This window comes from Hypanus sabinus, chromosome 13 (genome assembly GCF_030144855.1).
Source record: "Hypanus sabinus isolate sHypSab1 chromosome 13, sHypSab1.hap1, whole genome shotgun sequence".
Lineage (NCBI taxonomy): Eukaryota > Metazoa > Chordata > Chondrichthyes > Myliobatiformes > Dasyatidae > Hypanus > Hypanus sabinus.
The window spans coordinates 23158731-23174467 of NC_082718.1; the positions used below are offsets into that span (position 1 = coordinate 23158731).

The 15737-nt window shown below is 42.2% G+C and overlaps 1 protein-coding gene across 1 annotated transcript in view; it reads left to right on the forward strand.

Moving 5' to 3' along the window:
• The first annotated feature begins 10693 nt into the window (after positions 1-10693).
• itih2 (inter-alpha-trypsin inhibitor heavy chain 2) overlaps positions 10694-15737 on the forward strand; it is a 109689-nt gene continuing 104645 nt past the window's right edge. Inside the window, exon 1 of the mRNA XM_059987331.1 lies at positions 10694-10798. Within this exon, the coding sequence (XP_059843314.1) occupies positions 10709-10798 (90 nt within the window). The 5' untranslated portion in view covers positions 10694-10708. The remainder of the gene's footprint in view (positions 10799-15737) is intronic.

The following is a 15737-nucleotide window of genomic DNA, read 5'->3' on the forward strand; positions in this document are numbered from 1 at the left end:
TAGCCAAGAAAAGACACCAATGCCTCTACTTCCTTGGGAGACTAGGAAAATTCTGACCAATTTTTATCAATGCACCATAGAAAGCATTCACATTCTATCTGGATGCATGATGGCTTGTATGGCAACTGCTCTGTCCAAGCCCACAAAGGATTGCAGAGAGTTGTGGGCAAAGCCAGCCTTCCCTCCTCGGACTCTGCCTATTCTTCTTACTGCCTTGGTAAAACAGCCAGCCTCACCCAATCCAGACATTCTCACTTCGCCCTTCTCACACTGGGCCGAAGATACAGAAACATGAAAGCACGTACCACCAGGCTCAAGGACAGCTTCTGCCCCACTGTTATCAGAACAGACCTCTTGAATGATAAGATGGACCCTTGGCCTTGCAATCTGTCTCGTCATGATCTTGCACTTTGGACAAGAAAATGACAAGTGAAAACACAAAATATGGATAATATTTATTTATTTAGAGATTCAGCACAGTAACAGGCCCTTCCAGACCAATGAGCCCACAATGCACGTTTACACCACCCTTCCGTTCAATTAACCTGGATGGCTTTGGAACGTGGGAGGAGCTGGAGGAAACCCACACAATAACAGGGAGAATGTGCAAACTCCTTACAGATGGCATCAGGAATTGAACCCAGGTCACTGGCACTGTAATAGTGTTATGCTAACTGCTACGCTAATCTGCCACACAATACCTGCATGTATCTTTAATATTTTTCATTGGTGAGACAATAACTTTAGGTTCAACTATATACTGAAAAATTATTCACACTGGTTCAGGAGTCTGATGGTTGAAGGATAATAGCTGTTCCTGAGCCTGGTGGTGAGGGACCTAAGGCTCCTGTACCTTCTTCCTGATGGCAGCAGAAGAAGTAAGCATGGCCTAAATGGTGGAGCTCCTCGATGGTGGATACTTCTTTCTTGTGGTAGCACTCCTTGCAGATGTGGTCAATGGTAGGGAAAGATTTGTCTGTGATGAACTGGGCTGTGTCCACCACATAAGCTTTTCCATTCCTGTTCATTGACGTTTCCATAACAGGCCATGATGCAACCAGTCAGGATACTCTCTGTTGAACAACTATTATTATTATCAAAGATTAGATGACCTGCTGATTCTGCACCAACTTCTAAGTTCTACTGAATGAGGCTTAACCATCAGCCAAGACCATGGAGAGAACTTCCCAGCACCCATTCAGAACACTGCTATGTGAACTTTTAGATCTACAGTACTGTGGAAAAGTCTTAGGCACTTGTAAAAAATATTCTGTAAGGTGAAGATGCTTTCAAAAATAATGAAATTAAGTTTCTAAATATCCAAAAATTTATTATAAAGAGCAGTGACTAATAAAAAAACTAAAGTAAATTAATATTTGATGTGACCACCCTTTGTCTTTAAAACTGCATCGTTTCTCTTAGGTACACCTTTGTGTAGTTTTATAAGAAAATCAGCTGTTAGGTTGTTCCAAGCGTCTTGGAGAACTTGCTACAGTTCTTCTCCAGACTTGCTTCCATCCCTCCAGGTAATCTCAGACAGCCTCAATGATGTGGAGATCTGGGTTCTGTGGAGGCCATAACCATCTCCTGCAGAACTCCCTGTTCTTCTTTTCACTGAAGATAGCTCTTTATTACCTTGGCCGTGTGTTCGGGGTCATTGTCCTGCTGCAGAATGAAGTTGGGACCAATCAGACAGCCTCCCTGATGGTACTCTATGATGGATGAGAACCTGCTTGTACTTCATGGCATTGAGGATTCAATTAAGTCTGACCAGATCACCAACTGCATTTGCAGAAAATCAGCCCAAACCTGCAGGGAACTTCCCCTGTGCTTCACTGTTGGCTGTTGATTTGTTATCTTTGTTTAATCATGCACTGGGCTATAAATCTACAAAAGCATCAAGTTTTTATTTGAAAAGTTGTCTATTACTTAACATGTTACTTTATTTAACAAAATTCAAAAAAATTCTCAGTATCATTTAACATTTTGGAAAATGAATGATCAGAAATCTAAAATTTGCTCTTTTCCACTAATGCAGAAGATGAAAAGTAAACATCTAAAACAAAATTCGTATAAAAAATGTAGAGTGCCTAAGACTTTGACACAGAACTGTACCTGAGGGAGGAGATCTGATTTTCACATACCCTTCAATCAGACTGATAGTAACTCTCACTTTTACTCCTTAAGTGCGTCGGAAAACTAGTGACCTGATTTGGTGTTGGATTATTATTGTTACATGTACCAAAAGACAATGAAAAGTTTGCCTTACACAGTGTTCATACAGATCACGATGCAGTGTATTGAGCTAGAATAAAATTAAACAGTAACAATGCAGAATAGAGTGTAAAAGCTAATGGAAGTGTGCAGAGCAGGTAAATGATAAAGTGCATGATCATAATGAAATTGTTTGTAAATTGTTTATCCTTCCATACAAGAGGTCTGATGACAGTGGGATAGAAGCTGTCCTTGAGCCTGGTGGTATGCTCCTTCAGGCTTTTGTATCTCCTGCTCAAAGAGGAGAAGAGAGAATGTCCCAGGTGGGTGAGGTGGGGTCTTTGATTATGCTGACCGCATTAATGAGGCAGCAGGAATTACAGACAAACTCCATGGAGGCGAAGGTGGTTCCCATGATGTGCTGAGCTGTGTTCACAATGCTCTGCAGTTTCTTGTGGTCACAGGTAGAGCAGTTACCTCTCCAAGCTGTTATGCACCCAGCCAGAATGCTTTCTATGGTGCATCCATAAACATTGGTAAGAGTCAACAGAAACGTGCTGAATTTCGTGTTTAATTGACACTGTTTCATCACCCATTGGACTATATACCTACAAAGTAGTCAAATTCGGTCAACCTGAGCAAAGTTCAGATATAACTGGACTGGTTGAAGTATATTTTGGCATTTTAGTCATCCTTCCTTCAAGTCAACAAGTCCTCCCTGAATCAAGCAACAGGGGAAATCATCAGCCAGGATCAATCATCGTCATGCACATTCATGAATTCTTAGTCCATTTAAGAGCTTTCTCAATTTAATCAAATCTGCAGAATGAAATGAAATGACAGTTTGGAAAACAGCCAAAGTGGAAGTAGCTCCACTGATAAGATCAGATATAGTTTTAATTATAAATGTTAGTTTTCCATTAAAATATTTAAAAATAAAATCAGTAGGTAACCAAGCAAACATAATCAGATTAAAAATTGGTTTGAGGTCTGCTTGCAAAAATTGTTTTGGCGTACCTTCCAGAGAGACTGATTTATAAATCATTAACATTCACTTGAGTTTGCCTGATGCCTGTATCACTAAGACCTTTGAACTCTTCCATCTGTACATGATTAGACTGTTCTGGTATACGTTCAGTGGCCACTTCATTAGGTTCATCCTTTGCTACATAACAGAGGGAGAATTAAGTTTATTTCTTTCCCTGTTATCCTGTTATTTGAGAGACTCAGGTGAAGCTTCACCATGGGAAAGAGTAAGATACATGCTACAGAAATTATAGAATGAATTAATAGAATCAGACAGAGGCCATTCAAGGTTCAAAGTTCAAAGTAAAATTTATTGTCAGTACATACATGTCACCACATACAACCATGGGATTCTTTTTCTGTGGACATACTTAGCAAATTTATAGAACAGTAACTATAAACAGGATCAATGAAAGAGCAAGAGCATAGAAGACAACAAACTGTGCAAATGCAAATAGAAATAAAAAGCCTTAAATTTCAAGACACGAAATAACAAGATATAGAGTCCTTTAACTGGGAGTATCGGTTGTGGGAACATCAGAAGCAGAATGAGTGTAGTTATCCCCTTTTGTTCAAGAGCCTGATAGCTGAGGGGTGATAACTGTTCTTGAACCTGGTGACACGATTCCTGAGGGTACTGTACCTTCTACCTGAAGGTAGCAGTGAGAAAGTAGCATGGCCTGGGTGGTGAGGATCCTTGATTAATGGGTGATGCTTTTCAATGGCAATGTTTCATGTAGATGTGGTCAATGAATGGGAGGGCTTTACACATGAGTACTGGGCTGAATCCACTACTTTTTGTAGGATTTTCCATTCAAAGGCATTGCTGTTCCCATACCAGACTATAATGCAGCCTGATGCACCATAAATGACTCTGAGACGTGAGTTAAGGTAAGCTTTTATTAGCTGGAAGAAAGCACAAGCAGCAAGTGACCACCACACAACATCCTGGAGACTGAGGAAGGGTCTGTGTCTCCAATCGCCTTTATACTGGGGTCTGTGGGAGGAGCCACAGGATCAGTCAGCGGGGGGGGGGGGGGGGGGCGTGTCCAGACAGGTATATGTAGTTCACCACATAGCCTTTCAATACACTTTCCATCACACATTGATCGAAGTTTGCCAAGGTTTTCGATGTCATGCCAAATCTCCACAGACCCCTGCGAAAGTAGAGACGCTGTCGTGCTTTCTTTACAGTTAAATTTATATGACGGGTCCAGGACAGGTCCTCTGAGATAGTGGCACCCAGCAACTGAAAGTTACTGACCCTCCCCACCTCTGATCCTCTGAAAAGAGCTGGCTCTTGGACCCCTGGATTTCCTCTCCTGAGGTGTACTGTCAGTTCCGAAGTCTTGATGTCATTGAGTGAGAGATGGTTGCTATGACAACACTCAGCCCCTTGTGTCAATACTGGCTGCTGGAAGAGCAATCCCTTTCACCTTGTTCCAGAAAACTATTAAAGTTCAAGTTCAGGTTTAACTACTTCTAATGTTACATGAATACAGCAAACGAAACCGCATTCCTCCCAGGCCAAGGTGCTAAACACATTACCAACAGTCATACACAGCACAAGGCACATACAGCACATAGAAGACAGCAGTAAACATACAGTCACATGAAAAAAAATAATGTAGCCCCAATCCCTGAGTCCATGAATGTTGCCCACAAGAGAAAGCCCGCAGCAGTCTGCAGACGAATATAATCCAGCTTGTCTTTCAGCAGGTGAACAGTAGAGGGCAGCACTGAGGATGCCATGCCATTCTACCTCCAAAGTCAGCTCCCTTCTCGCTTCCCCTCTCCAGAGACTCTACCGGACGTGCTGAGCATTTCTAGCGTGCTCTGTGTAAGCTGTTGAGTGAGTCTCCCAAAACAAACTGAGACACAGGAGCAAGAGGAAGTCATTTGGACCGTCCAGCGTACTCTGTCATTATCAAGATGATGAATGATCTTCTATCCCTGCGGCATGTTCCTGCCCTGTTCCCAGATCTCTTCATTCGCTAAATATCCAGAAATCCATCGAGGTGAAGTGAGCAGGACCAGTCAGGCAGGCATTTGATGGGCTTGGATATGCAAGAGCTGCTGATTTTTGGATTGTGAGCATGAGATTTGAAAAAGCGAGCAGGCCAGTCGGGTCATTTGGCAGGCTTGAGATCAATGGGTAATTAGGCATCTGTTGAGGGCTAATTAAAGAAGTTTGCGAGAATCAGGTTACGATTAGGGTGAGATGTGGTGAGTGAAATGAAACTAATCTTTTTAAGGGCTGACTTGGAGCTGTCTGTGTGGAGTTTCCAAGTTCTCCCCATGACCTCGTGGGAGTCTGGTTTCCTCCCACATACCACTAACATGCCAGCTGGAGGGTTAACTGACTACTAGACTCTGCTGGAGGTCAGGATTAATCCGAGGTTACGGAAGCATATCCAGAAGTCCAGAGTTAAGTGAATTGTAGTATGTCATCTAGCCAATCAAACGTTTCAAAGGTGATTTGCATTCTATATGGTTGCATATTATGGATTAATTAGCAGAAAGCACGATGTATTAAGATAGTGGCAGGATTGATGGCCTTTGATGATGTTCCATTAGGAGGCAGTAATCGCAATCTGATTGAGTTCAACTTAAAATCTGATGGGGGAGAAAGTAAAGTCTGATACAGAATCTTTGACGAATTGATGGATCTTCAACTTCCTCACAGACAGGACCCAGGCTATAAAAATAGGGGACAAGCTCTCCTCTACAATCACTCTGAGCACCGGTGCCCCACAAGGCTGTGGACTCAGCCCCCTGCTGTACTCACTGTACACCCATGATCGTGTAGCAAGTTTCCATCAAACTAAATATATAAGTTTGCTGATGACAGCACAATTGTAGGCTGTATCTTGGGTAATGATGAGTCTGAGTACAGAGAGGAAATTAAGAACTTGGTGGCATGGTGCGAAGACAATAACCTATCCCTCAACATCAGCAAGACGAAGGAATTGGTTGTTGACTTCAAAAGGAGTAGCGGACCGCACAACCCTATCTACATCGGTGGTGCGCAGGTGGAACAGGTCAAAAGCTTTAAGTTTTTCGGGGTGAATATCACAAATGACCTGACTTGGTCATACCAAGCAGAGTCCACTGCCAAGAAGGCCCACCAGCGCCTTTACTTCCTGAGAAAGCTGAAGAAATTTGGCCTGTCCTCTAAAACCCTTACTAATTTTTATAGGTGCACCGTAGAAAGCATTCTTCTAGGGTACATCACAACCTGGAATGGAAGTTGTCCTGTCCAAGACCGGAAGAAGCTGCAGAAGATTGTGAACATAGCCCGGCACATCACATAAACCAATCTTCCATCCTTGGACTCACTTTACACTGCACGTTGTCGGAGCAATGCTGCCAGGATAATCAAGGACACCACCCACCCAGCCAACACACTTTTTGTCCCACTTCCCCCCGGGAGAAGGTTCAGGAGCCTGAAAATTCGTACGGCCAGATTTGGGAACAGCTTCTTTCCAACTGTGATAAGACGGCTGAACGGATCCTGACCCGGATCTGGGCCGTACCTTCCAAATATCTGGACCTGACTTGCACTACCTTACTTTCCCTTTTCTATTTTCTAATTATGATTTATAATTTAAATTTTTATTATATTTACTTCGATATGTACTTCAGGGAGCGCGAAGCGCAGAAACAAATATGTGTTGATTGTACGCTCTAGTATCAATTGTTTGGTGACAATAAAGTAAAGTAAAGAATAAAGGAAGTTACAGTGGTATGACAGAGGAGTTGGCCAAAGTAAATTGGAAGCAGATGCTGGCAGGGATGGCAGCAGAGCAGCAATGGCTTGAGTTTCTGGGGAAAAAATGAGGAAGGTGCAGGATAGATGTATTCCAAAAACAAAGAAAAATTCAAAAGGCAAAATAGTACAACCATGGCTGACAAGGGTACTTAAAACTAATGTAAAAGCAAAAGAGAGGGCATACAACAAAGCAAAAATTAGTGGGAAGACAGAGGATTGGGAAGCTTTTAAAACCTACAGAGGGCAACTAAAAGAATCATTAGGAGTGAAGAGATGAAATGTGAAAGCAAGCTAGCAATCAATATCAAAATGGATAGTGAAAGCTTTTTCAAGTATGGAAAAAATAAAAGAGAGATGAGAGTGGATATAGGACTGCTAGAAAATGAGGCCAGAGAAATAATGACAGGGGCTAAAAGGAGGTAGCAGATGAGCTAAATGAGTATTTTGCACCATTCTTCACTGTGGAAGACACTAGCAGTGTGCCAGGTGTTGAAGGGTGTGAGGGAAGGGAAGTGAGTACAGTTACTATTACAAGGGAGAAGGTGCTTAAAAAGCTGAAAGACCTATGGGCACATTAGTTACCTGAACCAGATGAACTTCACCCTAGGGTTCTGAAAGAGTTAGCGGTAGAGGACGTGGAGGCATTCGTAATGATCTTTCAAAAATCACTGGACTCTGGCATAGTGCCAGAGGACTGGAAAATTGCAAATGTCACTCCAGTCTTTAAGAAAGGAGGAAGACAGCAGAAAGGAAATTATAGACCTATTAGCCTGACCTCAGTGGTTGAGAAGATGTTGGAGTCATTTGTTAAGGATAAAGTTATGGGGTACTTGGTGACACAGGAAGAGATAGGACAAGTCAGTATGGTTTCCTTAAAGGAAAATCTTGCCTGATGAACTTGCTGGAATTCTTTGAGGAGATTAAAAATAGGGTAGATACAGGGGATGCAGTGGATGTTGTATATTTGGACTTTCAGAAAGCCTTTGACAAGGTGCCACATATGAGGCTGCTTACCAAGTTAAGAGCCCAATGTATTACAAGAAAGTTACTGGCATGGTCAGAGCATTGGCAGGATGCAGTGAGTGGGAATAATAAAAGGATCCTTTTCTGGTCGGCTACCAGTGACTAGTGATGTTCCGCAGAGGTCGGTGTTGGGACCACTTCTTTTTATGCTGCATACCAATGATTTAGATGATGGAACAGATGGCTTTGGTGCCAACATTGCAGATGATACAAAGATTGGTGGAGGTGCAGGTAGTGTTGAGGAAACAGGTAGGATGCAGAAGGACTTAGACAGATTAGGAGAATGGGCAAAAGAGTGGCAAATGAAATGCAATGTTGGAAAATGCATGGTCATGCAGTTAGGTAGTAGAAATAAGTGTGCAGACTATTTTCTATACGGGGAGAAAATCCAAAAATCTGAGGTGCAAAGGGACTTGGGAGTCCTTGTGCAGGACCTCCTAAAGGTTAACTTGCAGGTAGAGTCAGTGGTGAGGAAAGCAAATGTAATGTTATCATTCATCTCAAGAGGTCTGGAATACAAGAGCAGGGATGTGATACAGAGCCTTTATAAGGCACTGGTGAGGATTGTGAACAGTTTTCAGATGTACTGGCATTAGAGAGGGTTTAGAGGAGGTTCACAAAGATGATTCCAAGAATGTAGGGGTTCTCATATGAGGAACATTTGGCAGCTCTGGGTCTGTACTTGCCGGAATTTAGGATGAGGGGGGATCTCACTGAATCCTTTCAAATGTTGAAAGGCCTAGACAGAGTAGGTGTGGAAAGGATGTTTCCCATGCTGGAGGAGTCTAGGACAATAGGACACAATTTCAGGTGTAAAGGGGGTATCTTCTTTTTCATTGTTACTGTGTATGTTACTCAGAATGGCTTCTCTGTTTTGTTAAAAGTAGGAATGTTTCTTTGTTGCGAGAGAGTGCTGGAAGCTTGTTTGGGTTAAAATTTACTGATAACGAGAATTGTATTCCTTTGTAAACCAATTGGGATTAATGTTGTTCTTTCTTCTGAGTCTGTAAGCTATTGTTGGCGGGCTTTTGGGGAGATCGGCGCGAGGGGATGAGAGAGAGAGGACGCGATGCTGTAAATTGGGCGAGGAATGGACCCCAAGCGGGGGTCCAAGGCCAGGAGGTAGCCCGAGGAGAGGAGATGAAGATAGATGTGCTTGGTTGACCGCTTCGGGTGGTCCTGAGCTGCGAGTCGAGGAGTTTGGAGGGGATCGAATGGTGGCCAGATAATTGAGCTCCAACAGTTATGCACAAAGTGGTTTGGACTTTGATAAGTTTGGCGCCTTTTCTTTTTTTTTTCCTTCATATATACTGTATCGTTATTAATCACTTAGTTATAGTAACCTTTATAAATTGTACTCACTTAAACGCTTATGGTGTACTGTCTGTTTTTGGGCGAGGCGGGGACATCACACAGCATCCACACCAGCTGATTACCCAGTTTGGCGGGGCCGAAGGCTGCTCCCCCAGACGAGAATGAGCTGAGCGAGCCTGAGGTGACCCAGACAGAGTAGGTGTGGAAAGGATGTTTCCCATGCTGGAGGAGTCTAGGACAATAGGACACAATTTCAGGATAGAGGGGCGTCTATTTAAAACAGGCAGCGGCACCATCCTCAAGTACGCCCACCTCCAGAGCTCTGAAAAGCCAGCACCCTGAAGACGCACTAGTCTAGGCGATTTCCTTGGCGTATCGAACAGCGGCCGGTCGTGAGACCCCGAGAGTGGGTCCCATTCAAGCAATATAACCAAAGTCAGCATGTAACTCTAGGTCAGGGTCTTCAAAAGAACCCTGGAAAGCGAAAAAAAAGAGATATTAAAGATAGAGATAGGGAGTGGGAAATGAGGGATCAATTGACAAGCTGGGAGGTGATAGATGGAAAAGGTAATGGGCTGAGGAAGAAGGAACCTCCGTCTGGTTCACCTCCTCCTTCCCTTTCTCTCATGATCCACTCTCCTCTCCTGTCAGATTCTGTCTTCTTCAGTGCTCTGCCTTTTCCACTAATCACATTCCAGCTTCACACTTCATACCCCCCCACCCCCCCTTCACCAGGTTCCCCCTTCCCCACACCCCTGGCTTCTCATTCTGGCTTCTGTCCCCTTCCTTTCCAGTCCTGATGAAGGGTCTCGGCTCGAAACATCAACTTTTTACCCTCTTCCCCACCCCCCCATAGATGCTGTTGAGTTTTGTGTGTATTCTTCTGGATTCCCAGCATCTGCAGAACCTCTTGTGCTTATGATTATTGAGCAACAGAACAAGTTCAAGGATCCAAACAACTTCTTTCTCATGGCCTTTTGGTCCACCACTTTTATATGTAAAATACAGTAGGTTTCTCTCAGCAGTGGAAATAGCTTTATTCTTTGAACTGCATGAAATATAATCTAAGACAATTACGTGGGACCTACAGATCAAAATCAAAATCAATCAGGCTTTCAGTGGTTATCTGCTGAAGGAACCAGAGAACAACCTGTGTTTGTACAACCTCTACAGCATATTTGGGCATTTGGTAACTGACTCAGTACAAATATTGACCGGAGCTGAGGGCAACACGTTCATTGGATCAAGGAAGGAACTTCAAATGCAACTTTTTTTTGGGTTGTTTTTCATTTGAACTTATAAAAGAAGTCGGATCCAGACTTAGTCTCACTGATCGCAGTGTGAGAGCATCAGTGCACTATGAAACACCTTATCCTTTTTGCCTGGCTCTTGTTCACCTCTGAAGTACAAAGTCTTGAAATAATCGCAGGAGACTTTGCAGAACTGAATGTAAGTGTTAAAATGTTCAGAACTGATAGCTAACACCACTTGTTTACTTAAACTATGTACAAGCATGAGAGAAATGCATTAAAGTTTTGAATCATTTGATCAAAGACTGGTGGCTGAGAAGAGGATTTTAATTCATGGGAAACACACAAAATGATGGATGAACTTAACAGGTCAGGTAGCGTGCAAGGAGAGGAATCAGGCTGAGACACTTCATTGGGCTCATGACAAAGTGTCTCGGCCCAAAATGTCTTCCGCTTATTCCTCTCTGTAGATACTGCCTTACCTGCTGAGCTCAGATAGCATTTCCTGTGTGTTTCTATGAATTCCCAGCATCTGCGGAATCTCTTGTGTTTTTAATTCATGGGGAGTAAACACGGTACTGGGAGAACAGGGATGGCCTTTATGTGTATCAGAATGGGACCTGTTGGTTCATATTGCTAGGACTGTATATAAAGTTTTAAAATGTAGGATTTGGTAGTATTCAGGTGAAGGGGACAGTTAGAAAATTAATAAGGCAATGAAAGTTAACTAGGTTATAAAATAATGAGGCAATGTGTAAACCAAAAAGACGCTGGAAGTCTGAAAGAAAAACTGAAAAGTTTCTGGAGACAGCAGGTCAGGAAGTGTATGAAAACGAAAAGAGCTTTTGACCTGAAATGTTAACATTTTCTGGTTCCACAGATGCTGACTGATCTGTGAGTGTCTCCAGCAGTTTCGGAATGAGTAGACTAAGTGCAGAGTGGTGACATCGGTAACATCACGAAAATGTGTCAGGAAGGGACAGGACATACTAACATGATAGTGATTGATTAGGCTGTAAATTCTTTTTTTTTGTAGTTTAACTTTCTTCATGCTTGCTTATATGTTTGAACAATTACCTGTTTTTCTGTTAATATTCAGTGGATTTTCAGTAATTTGTAGTATAGTTGGCTCTTTTTTTAGTTTCTTTGTATAGATAGATAGATACTTTATTGATCCCAAGCAAAATTATAGTGTCACAGTAGCATTACAAGTGTACAAGTATACAAAGAATAGAAAATAAGTAACCTCAAACAGGCTAACGGGGGCGGGGTGGGGGGAGGGGGCTTCACTTCCCCGGCCTAATTATAGAGCCTAATGGTTGAGGATAAGAATGACCTCATATTCCGCTCTTTGGAGCAGCATAGTTGTCTCAATCTATTACTACAAGTGTTTCTCTGTTCAGCCAAGGTGGCGTGCAAAGGGTGAGAAACATTGTCCAGAATTGCCAGGATTTTCCATAGGGTCCTTTGTTCTACCACAGTCTCCAGTGTGTCCAGTTTGACTCCTATAACAGAGCCAGCCTTTCTAATCAGTTTACTGAGTCTGTCAGCATCACCCGTGTTGATGCCATTGCCTCAGCACACCACCACATTGGAGATTGTCTTGGCAACAACAGACTGGTAGGACGTGAGGAGAGGCCTGCACATTCCAAAGGGCCTCAGTCTCCTCAGGAAGTAGAGGCGACTCTGGCCCTTTTTGTATGCAGCCTCTGTGATGGTGCTCCACTTAAGTCTGTCTTCCATGTGCACCCACAGGTACTTGCGGCCTGTGTCACGCCAGCATCAATCAAATTGCTTCACAGGCTGTTCTCAACAAAAGAACGTTCTTATCTGTCTAGTCTGAACTAGTTTTCTGTATAAAGACATTCACAAGGCAAAATTATTTTTCTTCCTTGAGTTTTTTACTTGATCTTTCTTACTGATTGATTACTGTTATTTCTTTGTTATAAACACTTAATAAGATGGCTGCAGCCTAAAGATTTATTCCTCATTCCTGACTTCCAAAGAACCTCTAAATTGTATCATCTGCAGATCCAACATCAACCGTACAAAATACATTTAATCATAATCAGCGCAGGGAAAGATTATGGAAAGACAATACTGAAGGATCAGATGCTTTTCTTCTCAGCGTGGAAATGTCAAAACCGATAGGCATATATTTAATGTGAGAAGGGAAATGTTTAAAGGAGAAGTGTAGGATAGGTTTTTTTATGCAAAGAGTGGTAGGGGCTTGGAACATACTAGCAGAGAAAATAGTACATGCAGATACAATATTAATGTTTAAGAGGCATTTTGAAAAGCAGTTCAACAGGCAATCAATAAAGATATAGACCATGTGCAGGCAAACGGGATCAGCATAAATTAACCTCACAGCATAGACATGGCAGACTAGGGGTCCTACTCTTATGCTGTACTGTTCCATGTTCTATATTATTTAAAGTTCGATAGCATAATTGAAATCAGAATCAGGTCTCTTATCGGTGACATTTGCTGATTTGCAGCAGCAATATAGTGCGAAGACATAAGATTACTATAAATTGTAAAATAAATAAATAGTGTAAAATAGGAATAGCGAAATCATGTTCATGAGTTTATGAACCATTCATAAATCTAATGGTGAAGTAGAAAAAGCTGTTCTTATGGGTCTTCAGGTTCCTGTACCTTCTCTCTTCTTCAATGAGGGTAACAAGAAGAGGGCTTGTCTTGGGTGGGCAAGGGTCCTTTGTGAAGTAAATGGGAACAATCTATTAACCATTATGGATGTAGGGTTATAAGTGACCAATATCTACAGTTAATGTGGTGCTGAAGGAAATGAACATTAGTCCTGAAGGTCTCACCCCGAAGTGTCGATTGTTTACTCTTTTCCATAGACCCTGCCTGACCTGTTGAGTTCTTCCAGCATTTTACGTGTGTTGCATTAGTTAAAAATAGAATTGGAGAAAGAAATAGGACTGAAATTCAACAAGTCATCTCAGGGTGGTGCAATCTGTGAAAGGGATGTCTATGGAGTTACAGGTAAACTAGTTGTCATCTCCCAAACTTTGATAGATTTTAGAACCTTTTCATGAATTGGAAGGTTGCAAATGCAACCACTGTGAGAAGAGCTAGAGTCATGTATCCAAGACTGCTGATGCTACATGGAGGGTGAGTTGTATGAAGTATGTAAGAACAGTACAGCACAGTGCAGACCCTTCAGCCCACAATGCTGTACTAGCCTTTTACGCTACCCAGCATTCAATCTAACCCTTCCCTCCTACACAACCTATAGCCCTTCATTTTTCTTTCATCCCTGTGCCTCCCTAAGAGTTGCTTAAATGTCCCTAATGTATCTGCCTGTACCACTACACCCTGGCAGTGCATTCCATACACACACCCACTATCTCTGTCATCTCCCGTAAACTTTTCTCCAATCACCTTTGCGACACAGACAAAATTCTGGTGGAACCCAGCAGGTCAGGCAGCATCTCTGGACGAAAAATTAACAGGCGGCATTTCAGGCCAAGACCCTTCATCAGGGTGTTACTCCCCTCTGTAGATGTTGCCTAACCTGCTGAGTTCCTCCAGCATTTTGCGTGTGTTGCTCTGGATTTCCAACATCTGCAGAATCTCTTGTGTTTATTATTTGCTCCTATCACCTTCAACAAAATGTCCTGGGGTATTATCCCTCGCTGCTGTTGAATAAAGACACTGGGTCTTCATTCTATTTATGCCTATCACTTTGGTAGAAAAAGTAAGAGGGTAGAATTTATTTGATATATGGAGAAAGTTCGAAGCCTGGTATGTTCACAGGAATTTGAGTGCCTTTGTATATGAATCAATGAAAGATAATGTGCTGATACAGCAAGTGATTAAAAGGGCAAATGCTATGTTTGTTTATTGCAAGAGGTTTTTACATTCAAGAGTTATCTGCGTTTAAATCTGACCCTAGTGAGACTGGATTGTGTAAAAGTCTGGTCTCCAATTAAGGCTACATGTTTTTTATGATAGACAGAAGTACACACATTGGATTCTTGGACAAATGGGACTGGCTTGGGACTGGTCCTCCAAAGGCAAAGGCAACATTAGCATTCATTTTAAGAGGACTGGAATATAAAAGCAACAATGTAATGCTGTGGCTTTGTAAGGCATCGGTCTGACTGCACTTGGAGTATCGTGAGCAGGATGTGCTGGTATTAGAGAGTATCCAGAGGAGGTTTATGAGAATTATCACAGGAGTGAAAGGGTTAACATGTGAGGTGCGTTTGATGGCTCTGGGCCTGTACTCACTGGAGTTTAAAAGAATGGGGGGGGGGCCGATGGAGAGGATTTTTCCGATAGTGGGCAGTTATGACCACCCCAGAATAGAAAGACAGCCCTTTAGATCAAAGATAAGGAGGAACTTCTTTGGCCAGAGAGTGGTATATATGTGGTATTCATTGCCACAGGTGGCTGTGGAAACCAAATCATTGGGCATATTTAAAGTGGAGGTTGATAGTTGCTTAATTAGTAAGGGTGTCAAGGTTATTGGCAGAAGATAGGAGAATGGCAGAGCAGACTCGATGGGACGAATGGTCTAGTGCTGTTCCATTGTCTTATCATCTAGGAGGTTAAGACTGGACTAATATTAAGACTCCCTAATATTTGAAATAATGGGAAGTGAACTGCTAAAGCATGCAATATTTTGGACAGGTTATTTGAGGACAATGTTTCCCATTGCTGGGGTGACTAGAATCAAAGTTTAGTGTCAAAATAAGAGATTGGCAAATTCATGACAGATGAGAAAGATTGTCTTACCTTTGGGGAATGCATCTTTGGAATTCGGGGCTGTGGAGCATAAATCTAGGAGTGTATTCCATCACTTGCAATGGGTACAGAAAAGCGGAGCTAAGGTAAATATCGGCAATGGTTATTTTGAAGTGAGGAGGAGCAAGGAGCAAAATGATCTCCCTCTGTTTTTACTTGTGATATTCTTAAATGAACAAAGCAGATTTAATTCTTTTCTAAGATTTAACCCTTAGGAAATTCCATGATCATTCAATAGCACAGAATCTAGAATATAATCTGAAATTCATCTGGAATAAGATTCAATTAGTTTATTGTCATATACACTGCTGCGTTGAAGTTCCTTCCTATGAAGCTCACAGAATAAACAGGAAGCA